Source organism: Peromyscus eremicus, chromosome 19 (assembly GCF_949786415.1).
Source record: "Peromyscus eremicus chromosome 19, PerEre_H2_v1, whole genome shotgun sequence".
Lineage (NCBI taxonomy): Eukaryota > Metazoa > Chordata > Mammalia > Rodentia > Cricetidae > Peromyscus > Peromyscus eremicus.
The window spans coordinates 440,085-453,281 of NC_081435.1; the positions used below are offsets into that span (position 1 = coordinate 440,085).

The following is a 13,197-nucleotide window of genomic DNA, read 5'->3' on the forward strand; positions in this document are numbered from 1 at the left end:
AAACCTGTCACTACTTTGGCACTCAGACTTCCAGGAAGCCCGCGGCGGGGGGCGGCGTCAGTGCCACCGCTTCCTCAGGCGAGCCCCTGCCGGAGCTTCCCGCGAGCGCTACCTTCCGGCGCCGCCCCTGAAGTGGCACTACCCGCCGGGAAAGCCTCCAGCCTGGTCTGCACCCAAGGCCGCGCCACCCCAAGTGTCGCCCCGAGCCCAGCCTACGCGTCATGCCACGAGGCAAGCCGCACCGGAGCTCCTCACCCACGGCCCAGCCCCTCCGCTCACCGGCCGCTCTAGCCGTGCCCGGCCGTCTCGTTGCTCCTCGCCTGACGTCATCACCCGGCGCCGCCGCTTGGTGCACGCGCAAGCAAGAAGATGTCTCCGACGCCGGCGCTTTTTAGTTTGCCCGAGGCGCGGACGCGGTTTACGGTGAGCTGCGGGGGAATGGAGGCCGTGGGTCTGACCCGGCGCTATTCTTTCTCTTTCTTTCCCTGAAAATTTCCCACAGACCGGAGAATGTACGCTGCTTGGTCCGCTCCTGGCCCCTTCCGGAACTGACAGTCAGGGAAAGGCGCTTTAGCTACCTCTGCGGGTCCTCTTCTGCCCCTCCTCCGGCGGTCCTCAAACCGCTAGTCCCGGTCGTCGGCGGGCGGGCGGGCGGGCGAGCGTGGAGAGCTCACCTGCAGACTAGCTCCGTCAGCTCCAGCTCCTCTGCTAGCTTGGAGCAGTGTCTCGGGCAGGAGCCCTGAAGTCTGTGTTCCCGCCCCGCCTCCTACACTACCAGGTGTCTAATCTGGCTGCTAATTCTTGCCTCTTTAGCCTTGCTCATTTCATCCAGGGGTGGATAGGGAGCTCCTAAACGGGAAGAGACAAACTGATCACCTCGGCAAGGGTTACTAGCAGCTGTTTCGTTCTTGCCTGTTTGGGGAAGGGTAGTTGAGCTTTTAGGAAACACTTTGATGATGGTTTATGTGTTAGAATAACACTAAAATAGGTAATTGTCTTGTCTCTGGTACATGAACTAGAAACTAAGACACCCTAACTCCCTCAGAAAACCAAATTGAATTGACTGACTTTTCTCGTTTTTCTGACTTTAAACCAATGGCCCTTTTCGTGTTGCCCATCATAGCACTATAAGTACGAAGAACACTTTTTTTTTTTTTTTTTTTTTTTTTAGGTTTTCCGAGACAGGCTTTCTCTGTGTAGTTTTGGTGCCTGTCCTGGCTGGCTTCTCCCTCCTCCCTCCTCCCCCCCCCCCCCAAGTGCTGCCTCCCAAGTGCTGGGATTAAAGGGGTGCGCCACCACTGCACGAAGAACACTTTTACTATTAGTTCCATAATCTTGACCATTTGTACTAAGTTTTCATGCACATTTCAACTTAGATATTTAACCGTGTTTAGGTGGTTGTAATGATACCAGAAGGAAAATTATGTGAGAGGAAAAAAGATTCTTCATAATCAGTAGTATCTTAAGTCGTTTTCTGCTTTGCCCGGTGTTGTTTGCTTTTGAAGGATTATGCCTTGCTTATGTCATTAGAAATATTTTCTTCTGTTACAGTATCCCTGAAAGGAACATTTTCCCCCTTTTCTTTCAGTCCTGGGAACAGAACATGCCAAGCAAAGAACTCTACCACTGAACTATAGCACCGTTTAATTGTAGATCGCTTAGGCTAGTGGTTCTCAAGCTTTGCTGTGTGGTGTTGTCACCTGGATATCTCATGAAATGAAGATACTTATTAAGCCTAAAGTGGAGGCCAGAGATTCTGCATTTTTAACAAGGGTCCATGAAATGCCACTGCCACTGGCATTGGGTAAAGGTGAAGAAACAAAAGCAAGGAATGATCCCCCAGTGACTCCACTTACATGGTGATGGAGCCAGGAATGGACACTTACTGTACAGATACAAGCCTTTGTAGTGTAATAAGATGGCTTTGCAGTGACTGCAATAGTTTGTCCTCTATAAAGTTTATATATATATATATATATATATATATATATAGTCATATAATAAATGACGAGTTTAAGACAATCATTTATTTACTCATTGCTTAGATTTTCCTGGTACTGTGCTGGATGAACAAAATGTCCAGAAGAGGTAGGCATTGAGCTGAGTCTGAAATGTATAGACTTCGAATGCACAGGTAGAGAGAACAGCATGCGTGTGTGAACATGCTGAAATGAGGCTCATAGGAAATGACTTTTAAACACTGCCTCACTTCAGGGCGTGTTTAGAGAATGGGAGAGAAGGCTTATAACTGTAGAGTAATGTCACCAGAGGGTCTTAAGGGAGCTACAAAATTTCAAAACCAAAACATGCAATTAAAGAACCATGTAAAGATTTGGGGTTTGGTTTGCTGTTTAGACAGGGATTTTTATGCAACCCAGACTCGACTAGAACTCAGAGGATACAGGTTGACCTTAAACTGTTGATTCACTGGCATCTGCTTCCCCAGTGCTGGTTACAGGATGGTGTACCAGACTTAGCTTTTTTTTTTTTTTTTTTTAAAGCAGGAAACTTGCATGGATGTAATAATACATAAGAAAGAGAAACCTGTGATGCCAGTGTCTATCTAGGAGCTCTTGCCAGATTTAAAGCAACAAGGATTGGGATCATTAAGTGGCATTAGAAATAAAGGTTACTAAAAATGACTGGCAGGAAATGTTTCCCAGTTAAAAACATTTTTTTAAGTTACACATGTAATTGATGAATAGTAAATTTTCATAAACAACAAACAAAAACTTTCTACTTATTTGTCATTTTTATTTTTGTAGAAATCTACCAGAGAGGCCTTGAATAACAGAAATATCAAGCCATTGTTGAATGCCTTCAGTCAGTTACCTGGCAGGTAAAGCATCATTGTCCATGAAAAAGGACTTCCTGAATGTTTATATTTACAGTGAACTATTTGTGAAATGAAGGTGGTTTTTTTTGTTGTTGTTGTTTTTAATAGTGAAAATGAAAAAAAATGTACCCTTGACCAGGCTTTCAGAGGTGTTCTGGAAGAAGAAATTGTAAGTATTTTTTCCTCTTTATTTGTTGTTAAAATTTGCTGGCCAGTTAATAAGCCATGTTATTAGAAAATTGCTTTATTATTAGAATGGGTATTTAAACATGACATCTTCTTTCTGAGCATGAGCATTCTGCCTCTTTGAAGCTAGGTTAACAGTCAGGATAGGATTTTGTCCTGATTAAGGCTCTTGATAGCTCAGGTACAGTTTAAGGTTCTGATGATAAGAAAAGTTTTGACATGCAGTCTTAAAGAACAAGAAGTAAAGACTGACCCTGGAAGGTTAGCTCAACAGGTTCAAGGCACCTGCTACAGAGCTTTATAGCCTGACTTTGATCTCTAGAACCTAGATGTTGGAAGGAGAGGACTCCTTCAAGTTGTCCTCTGACCTCCATACACATACAGGAACACACACATGTACACAAAATACATTTTTTAAAATGTAGTTTTAAAAGTAGATACTCACTTTTGCTGTGTAAATAGTGACACACTGTGTAATGGCATAAGTAGTCTACTCCAGGTATGTTAAGCATAGAGCTAGGATTCCATGTCCTCATTTTCTTGTGGGATTTTCCTCAAACATAAGCATTAAAAACCAAGGCTTGTTTGGCCCTGGTAGAGAAATTTAATCTAACCACGAAAAATCTAAATACTGCCTTTAGCAGGGATCCTGAACAAAAGAAAAACAGTTTATTTTTGGTCAAGCAGTACTCTCCCATAGTGGTAGATTCTCTTCTGATGGCCATAATGTAGGGTCCCCCTTTTTTTCTCAGATAATTCTGGGTCAGACCAATTGATTCTTTTTTTTTAGATTTAAATTTAATTTAGATTTAATTTAATTTTTTTTAGATTTAGATTAACACCTCACTGTGTTGTGAGGTGCTGAGACAATCCCTTTCCTTTCAGAGCTTCAGATTCATTTCTAAGAAGAGTAATATCATTCTGTTAGTGTTGTGTAACACAACACAGTGAGCACTCAGTGACACTCACTGTTGTGGCTTTTTAGCACCTAAAGCTACCTCCCTGCAGAAGATCCTCAGCCTATGGACTAAGTCCAGGTCCTTCATTTGTTCTGTGCTGTTGATTTTAGTCACAGCCTTGGTACTTCTGTACCCGATAAGTCTTAGTCATACAAAAGTTACCATTTTTTCAAGACTGTTGGATTTTGATTGAATCACTCTTTACTGCTTGACATACTTCTATAGTCTGTATATTAGTCTGTTCATATTTTTTCATCTTAGAAAATAACTTTGTATAAGATAATTTTATTCCTGTATCAATGCTTAAATTCAGAGAACTTGTCTTTATTGTAAATAAATTAGTCTGAATTCTTACTCCTAAATAAAATTGCTTCTCTGTTGGTAGATAAATCATTCGGCGTGTGAGAACGTTTTAGCTATTATTTCTCTTGCTATTGGGGGAGTAACTGAAAGTAAGTACTGTTCTGTTTGTTTTTTAAAGTTGCCCTGGTTATGACCTGTTTTATTTAGAGCCTCTTGCCTACCTCTACCCCTGTTTGGTTTTATTCATTATGTGTGGTGCTGAAGACCAAACCTAGGGCTTCATGCAGGCTGTTACACCACTGGCCTATATTCCCAGCTCCTTGTTCATTGTTTGACTCCTACCTTTGCCAAGGATTTGTTCCTACTCATTTCAGCTCAGTTCATACTTACTTCTCATCTTTGCTATGTCATGCACATTTGCAATTGCTTTGTTTCCTGAGTGTTTTAATCACATGTAAATACTTACTGAACATCTATTATATGTCTAGTGCTAAGTTAAAATTTAGAGATTCAGTGGCACCTAAATCACAGAGCCCACCTATAAGGATCAAGTGGGTAATGGAAGAAAGAAATGTGTGACTGTCTTACTGTGCTGTAAGTGCTGTGGTTAAAGTGTGTTGACTATAATAAAGTGAAAATGACTCTCTAAATTAAAAATCTAAAGAAAGCAGGAGAGATTTTAAAAGGAAGATGGGTTGAGATTTGTGACACATACCTATAATTCTCTGTTTATAAGGCAGATTGTCCTGAATTAGGACAATCAGAAATTTGAGACAGGGCAAGACCCTGTCCCCTAAAATTAAAACAAAATGAAAAAAGAGGAAGCTCCAGCCTATAAGTAGGGACATGAGGAATTAAGTTTGCCAGAAATAGAGAAGGAAATAGTTATACAAAATTCAGCATAGCTAGAAAATTGTGTGAAATGAGAATGGCAAAAGAAGCAAGCTATGTGGGTTAGTTTAAAGGCTGTTATATTCCGTGCTAACAGACAGCTTTAGAAGAGTAATTGGATTGGGGCAGACACAAAACAACCAGGCAAGGAACTATTAGAAATGCAGCAGTAGGGCACTGGAGAGATGGCTCATGGGCTAAGGAGTAGTTGCTGCTCTTGCAAAAGGACCTACATTCAGTTCTCTGCACCAACATGGATCTTACAACTGTAACTCCAGTTTAGGGGATCCAACGCCATTTTCTGGCCTTAGCAGTATACATACATTCCAGCAAAACACTTATAAAATAAAAATGAAATAAAATCTTGCTGAGCATGGTGGTGCACGCCTTTAATACCAGCACTTGGGAGGCAGAGCCCAACAGATCTCAGAATTCCAAGCCATCCAGAGCTTTATAGTGAGACCTTGTCTCAAATAAAATAATCAAAAAACATGCAGGGGCTGGAGAGATGGCTTAGTAATTAAGAGCACTTGCTGTTTTCCAGAGGACCCAGATTTGGTCTCCAGCACCCATGTCAGGCAGCCCATAACTACCTGTAACTCCAACTCTAGAAGATATGAAGTCCTCTTCTGGCATCTGCAAGCACCTGCACACATGGGGTGCACACACATACACTAAGGCATACACACATATGCATAAAATAAGTCTTTTGTAAAAAAAATATATCAAAAATATAGGATTGGTTTAAGAGACTTTTTTTATAATTTAATTTAATTTTACATATCAGCCACGGATTCCCCTGTCCTTCCTCCTCCCACCCCCTCTCCCCCCAATCTACCCCCCATTCCCATCTCCTCCAGGGCAAGGACTCCCCTGGGGATTCAGCTCAGCCTGGTAGATTCAGTTGAGGCAGGTCCAGTCCCCTCCTCCCTTCACCCAGGCTGAGCAAAGTGTCCCTGCATAGGCCCCAGGCTCCAAACAGATGGTTTAAGAGACTTTAAACACAGTAGGCACAAAAGAAGAACTAAAAAACAGTTCATCAGCATTACTTACTTAACCCTGTTGGTTCAAATTTCATTTGATTAATTCAAATAATATGTGTGAAATGACCTTTTAATCAGTTAAGTATCACTCATATCATATATTATTCTGATATTTTTCTCTATAGACCTGGAGCACACAAGGTAAAAATGGCTTCCCAGTGCCACAGTGAGCTGTTTTGTAAATCTCACTTCCTAATTTCTGATTGTACTTATTAAACTTGGATGTAAGCTGTTTATTCATTCATTCAGATACTTAGATGAGTCCCCAACAGTTTTCTCACCCTGTCCTCTCAGTTCAGTGTGCTTAGTTCAGTAACTTGTTATTCACTTAAGGTTGTTGATGGTTTTACTACAAACTGAGAAGGCTGTACCTAGAACTTTAATTGAGAAAAATGAGGACTTGTCAACTTAAGGTGCAAATAAAGTTTATTTTTGAGGGAGATTATTGTTGTGTTTCATGGTTTCAAATTGTCCATAAATCTATTTAATTCAACTTCACAGATACTTACTGAACTTCTATTCAATGTCAAACATTTAATGGCTGAAATATTAAAAGAAAAAATATCCTGCTTTTTAAAGGCTATGGGTTGGCAAGATGATGCAGCACAGAAAGGCACTTACTGCCAAAGCTTGACATCTGAGTTCAGTCCACATGGTGGAAGAGAAGAACCAACTCCTACAAGTTGTCCTCTGAACTCCACACATGCTTACTCGCACACATATATGCACACATAATAAAATAAATGTGATAATAAATGAGCTTACAGTCTATACTACCATGTTGATTAATTGGGATATGCTAAATTATTCAGTAGATTGATACACTGTGTGTTTAGGAAGCATGGATAAGGTGGTCTGCTCAAAAATATCAGGATGTTTGTTTGGTTTGGTTTTTTAGCTGAGCTATCATTTACTCTGTTTTAAAAGATGACATTAAAATTTGCCATGTAATAAAGAGAAATATTTAGGCAGAAAAAAAGAAATACTGTTAATGAAAGTATGAGCATAGCTTGGAATTTAGGAACTGGAGAGGGATGTTTATAACCAAGGCTAAGATAAAAAGCCTATTACAAAAGCTGGGATATAGATTGAAGGTTCTGGAACACTATCACTCATTGCTGCTGTGAGGACCAGCCTCTAGCAGCTCAGGGATTGAGGGAGATCCAATGGAGTCTGTGGACTAATCACTCAACTTGACTTTTCTATGTGAGGGAGTACAACTTAACTCTCTGGGGCCAGCAAGGGGGGCTAAACTTAACTCTGGGGCCGGCAAAAAAGGGAACAAACACACACACACACACACACACACACACACACACACACACACAGTCTCTGTCTGTCTCTGTCTCTCTGTCTCTCTCTCTCTCTCTCTCTCTCTCTCTCTCTCTCTCTCTCTCTCTCTCCCCTTCTTGCCCTTCCTGTCCCCCACCCCCTTTAGGGTCTTTCTCTGTTCTCTGTTTCTTTGTTGTCGCTATCCAGATGTATCCTTTCTGGATATATTGATGTATTCCTTCTAACTAATGTTATTTTTTTTCCCTTACAGCTTATATACCCCAGCAAAATCTTAAGCAGTAGAAAAATTACAATGTGGTTACAATCTATTTTTAAGGGAATGATTACAATGAATACAAGTGGGGAAAAAAAATGGATGTCTTCCTTATCCCTTACATGATTAAACATTTTGCATATTACAGGTGAAAAACAAGTCCCAAGAACCCACATACATTCATACCCAGACCACCTTATCCATGCTTTCTAAACACACAGTATATCAATCTACTGAATAATTGTTATAGATTAAGAGTGTAAGCAAGCAAGGTATTTTTCTCAGCCAGTTCTTTTGCTGGCAGGCTGTATTTTGTAGTTACAAAGAAAGGATCAATCACTTTATTATTTATCTCAAGAGAATCCTATAAAAAAATCTTAAAAGAATCACAAATCTAAACTTTTATATATGAAAAACAGTTCTATTTTAAATCCTCAGGGTGCATACGCACTATTCAACAGTTTTTTTTATATCAGGAAGCTGAGGGCAGAAATAGGTACAAGGAATTAATCATCACCCTTGATCACCATCCCATCTTAGCAAGAAAGGTACATCAGCCAGCAATAGCCAGGCTTTCACTGTTCTTGTTCTCTGACCCCAACGGGTCCCTGGCTCAGCTATTGAAGTATGCCTTTAAATTGTTTTCCAAGATTTTTTTAACCTCAAAGCCATTAATAAAAACATCTTAATCTAACCTTAAGTTATTCTAAAAACTTTGTTTCAGCTATGTTGCACACTGAAACTCATGAACACATCTCTCAACATTAAGAGTAAAAGAACTTGAGCTGCCAGCACTAGGGAGGCAGAGGCAGGCAGGTCTCTGAGTTTGAGGCCAGCCTGGTCTACAAAGTGAGTTCCAGGACAGCCAGGGCTGTTACACAGAGAAACCCTGTCTTGAAACTCTTCCCCCATCCCCCAGACCCCCAAAAAAGAACTTAAGCTAACTTAGCTTCTGGGACACAGTTGTTTTTTTCTTAATTATTAACCTAAGCTACAGTCTATATGGCTCTTCAAGAGAAAATAGCTGAGTGGCAGTTCCTTGCTCTTATTTTCTATCCTCTGCAGCCCTTGCTTTATCAGGGGTGGTGGTAACACCATATCTTGCTTTTACCTATAAGTTTTCCCACTAAGCTAACCTCTATCATAATCTCTTACTGTATTTATTAAAAAACCCTTAATCATCAAAAATCCTATTTAAATAGTAACACTATTACTGTATAAAATCATTGCTTCAGTTAAACAGTACAGCTTAGGAGGAAATAATCTTCATAATACTGCATATGTAGAAATGCCCAGTAGAATGGGATATTTTCATGAGATAATCACACTACATTAAAGGCAGTGGGGATCTCCCCACACCCATTCACACCATGCCAGATACCAGAGAAAAATGACACAGCAGTAGCAAGAAACATTCTGGGGCCAAAGCCCTTTCCCATCCAAGATTCACCTATCAGAGCTTTGCTTCCTGGTGGGCCGATCCCCTGAAGTCAGTTGCCACCAGCTGCTCCTTTGACATGACCACCTGCATCCACTGGTTCCCATACCTACCAGCCCTTTAGAGTCACCAGCCAACTTTAATCTTTAAGTGGGATTCTCAGGCCCTCAGTTCTACTGACTCAGAATCTTTGGCAATAGAACCTAAACATTTTTTTTTCAGGTTTTATAAATATTAAATGAGTTAACATACCATATTCTACTGCAGTTAGGGACAGAAAATATGTCTTTTAAATTTTTAGGGTACTCAGAGTGTAAGATCACAGTGTAAGTGTCATAGGATTTTAAGTCTAGCCTGTCTTCCTGCTGTAGTGACCCTAATGAGTTGTTGTCCAGCCTTTGCCAGACCAAACCTTTTGATGAAGTTCATTGGGTCCTGTTCAACAGTTAAGTTGACATCAACCTTATATTGGTTTGAAATTGGCTCCCTTTTGCTTACCCTGGTTCTAGGCAGTATTCTTCACATCACAATCAAGATGTAATCATATCAGTGCTGAGTACAGCTGGAAATAGCTTCCCTTTTCTGGACCTACTTTATTTACTCGATGTCTCATTCTTATATTGACCATAGATTTTTTTTTTCTCCAAGTACTGTATGCAGTTGGCTACTTTCAAAAAAAAAGTGTTACTAAGTACCCATGACCTTAAACAGAAGGAAAAATGAGTAGAGATATAAAAGAACTTTTAACCAGTCTAAATGGCCTTTTCTTAAGGAAGACTCTTTATTTCTGTTTTTTACTGACATTGATTTTAGAGACACATCGTAACTTTTACTTTATCATTACTTTGTAACGTAACCTGTCCACAGAGTTCTTTTTGGGCTGGTTGACAATGTCAAATGCTTGGCTTGCGCCCCACTTGCAGGTGTCTGTACTGCATCCACACCATTTGTGCTGTTGGGAGATGTCTTGGACTGCCTTCCTTTGGATCAGTGTGACACAATATTCACTTTTGTCGAAAAAAATGTTGCTACTTGGAAGTCAGTAAGTGCCTTGGTTTCTTTTCCTATTAATACTATATAGAGATAGAATTCAGAAGATCGTTTTGTTTGGGGTTTATTTGCTAACAATTCTAATATTGGTGTCTGCCAAAAAATTTTCCCTATGAAAGAATTATATAGTGTATTTTCTTGGGAGAACCAAATAAGAGTCAGATGTAGAGAAAAATTTGAAATGCAAGACTTAATAAAAATAACTTGAAAGTACATACTTTCAATCAGGCATAGTGTTGTAAACTTATGCAGTGTAGACAGGAAAGTTATACTCTGAGCTAGACTGGTCTGCACAGAGAGGACCTATCTCAAACAAATCAAGAAGGCTGGGGGATGGCTTAGCAGTTTAGAGCATGTGTTGCTCCTTCAGAGAACCTGGATTTAATTCCAGGCACCCACACATGGTGGCTTACAGTCATCCATAGCTCCAGTTCAAGGGGATCTGATGCCCTCTTCCAGCCTCCACAGACACCAGGCACACATGTAGTGCACATACATACATGCAGGCAAAACACTCATACATAAAAAATAAATTGAATAAATGTAAAGCAGATTTTTAAAGATAAAGCAAACATACTCATTTCTAGATGTTTACAAGTTATTCAGTGCCATGCTGTCTTGCATATCCAAAAACATTTCACTGAAAATGCTTTGAAATAAGTGAAAATGGTGAAATAGAATCTCGTTCATTAGTGCTTCTATGTCTTATTGAAGGGAGTGTACAATTTCCAAAATGTAGTAATAATTTTGGTCTTAATTTCAGAATACATTCTATTCTGCTGGCAAAAATTATTTACTACGTATGTGCAATGGTAAGTAATTTAGTATTAAATTATTGCTTTTAAAACTGTGAATGTGACCATAAAAATAGGTGGTTTATTAAATACCAGTGAAAATATCTTAAAAGTAGTTTAGGATCTTTGGGGGTTTTTGTTGTTGATGTTTGGTTTTGTTTGTTTGTTTTTGGTTTTTCAAGACAGGCTTTCTCTGTGTAGTTTTGGTGTCTGTCCTGGATCTCGCTCTGTAGACCAGGCTGGCCTCTCAAACTCACAGTTAGCTGCCTGGCTCTGCCTCCTGAGGGCTAGGATTAAAGGCGTGCGCCATGGCTGCCTGGCTAGGATCTTTGTTTTTAAGTTAGCAGTCTTATTTATTAAAATTGATCATTCACTTACATTGATCTTGTCCACAGAACTTTTATTTTTAACTTATAGTACTTTCTGTGACAATGATTTCTACTTCCACTTTGGGAACCCTTGCTTTAGAAAAATACTGAACAAATAGTTAAAACTTAAGATGTGAATGCAATAAACATAGAATGATCTCTTCTGTGTTACTCATTTCTGAATTGTTAGATCTCCTCAGAAGATTATCTAAATCTCAGAATACAGTCTTCTGTGGACGAATTCAACTCTTTTTGGCCAGACTTTTTCCTCTATCCGAGAAATCAGGTAAGCTTTTATACATTAAATTCTTTGCAAGGAAATCTTCTAGCATTTATTGGAGTAAGATCTGTCTTGATAAGAAAACTTAACATAATAAATTGAAAGCATAGACAATTGCTTTATTTTCTTGTAAATATACCAGTCCTAGCTATGATATATGTAATCTTAAGTTCAAAGTTTATTAACAGTGTATTACTGAATCATAGTAATATATGCAGGTATGAACTATCCTGTCTATATTTCATTTAATAATATAGGCCTATTCTTTGCTCCCATTTTTTGTTTCATTAATTGCTATTTAGTTAATTTTTGCTTTGTTTGTTTCTTTATGTAGCCTGGCTGTTCTGGAATTAGCTCTGTAGACCAGGCTGCCTGCCTCTGCCTCCTGAGTGCTGGGATTAAAGGCATGCACCACTACTCCTAGCTTATCAGTTTGCTTTCTTACATACTCTTGGGACTGAAGTGGCACAGCCCACCATGGGCTGGGCCCTCCCCCATTAATCACTAATTAAGAAAATGCCATACAGGCTTGCCTATAGGTCAGTCTCATGGAGGCATTTTCTCAATTGTGGTTCCTTCTTCTCAGATGACTTTAGCTTGCATCACGTTGACAAATACACACACAAACACACACACACACACACACACACACACACACACACACACGAAACAGAGCTGCTGTCACTCATGACATCTTTTTCATGAAATGTTTATTTCTCTTTAATTTTTGTAAGAGTTTGGCAGTTTTAAAATGCTAGGTTGGGCTAGGCAGTGGTGGCGCCTGCCTTTAATCCCAGCACTTGGAAGGCAGAGACCGGGGAATCTCTGTGAGTTTAAGGCCAGCCTAGTCTATAAATCGAGTTCCAGGATAGCCAAGGCCACACAGAGAAACCCTGTCTTGAAATCACCCCCCTAAAAAAAATGCTAGGTTGGTACTAGATAGATTTCATTTCATGTGTGGTAATCTTTATCTTCTAGTCTCTCATTCTTTGTTATCCTTTTAAAACTTTTTTTTTGTGTGTGTGTGTGTGTGTGTGTGTGTGTGTGTGTGTGTGTGTGTACATGTATATGGAGATCAAAGAACAATTCGTGGGAGTCAGTTTTTTTACCATGTGGGCTCTAAGTATTGAGCTCGTGTCATCAGGGTAAGCCATTTCATGGCCTTGGTCTTGTGTTCTATACAATAATCGATGTCTAACTTTTGGAAGATAACTTATTTTTTTTCCTGCTTTTAAGATTTTCTTTGATTTTACTATGATGTGTCTATGTGTGGATTGCTTTTTTATCTCCATTCTTGGGATTTGTTGACATCTTAAGTTTGGATTAATGTCTTCTACCACTTGCTAAAAATTTTAGTGATTGCCTTCACTATTTTTATATGCCTTCACATTTTATAAATGCTTCTTCTTCTACTTTTGCATCTCCAATTAAATATCATCTATTCCTTCACTGTACCCTCCATCTTTTATGCTACCTACCTGCCTCCCTATGAATAGTAACCTG

At 39.6% G+C, this 13,197-nt stretch overlaps 1 protein-coding gene across 1 annotated transcript in view; it reads left to right on the plus strand.

The window, feature by feature from the left end:
* Positions 1-298: 298 nt before the first annotated feature.
* Positions 299-13,197, plus strand: part of Thoc1 (THO complex subunit 1) — a 45,936-nt gene continuing 33,037 nt past the window's right edge. Inside the window, exons 1-7 of the mRNA XM_059246493.1 lie at positions 299-423; positions 2,766-2,839; positions 2,945-3,005; positions 4,367-4,433; positions 10,126-10,244; positions 11,016-11,064; positions 11,605-11,700. Of these exons, the coding sequence (XP_059102476.1) occupies positions 370-423; positions 2,766-2,839; positions 2,945-3,005; positions 4,367-4,433; positions 10,126-10,244; positions 11,016-11,064; positions 11,605-11,700 (520 nt within the window). The 5' untranslated portion in view covers positions 299-369. The remainder of the gene's footprint in view (positions 424-2,765; positions 2,840-2,944; positions 3,006-4,366; positions 4,434-10,125; positions 10,245-11,015; positions 11,065-11,604; positions 11,701-13,197) is intronic.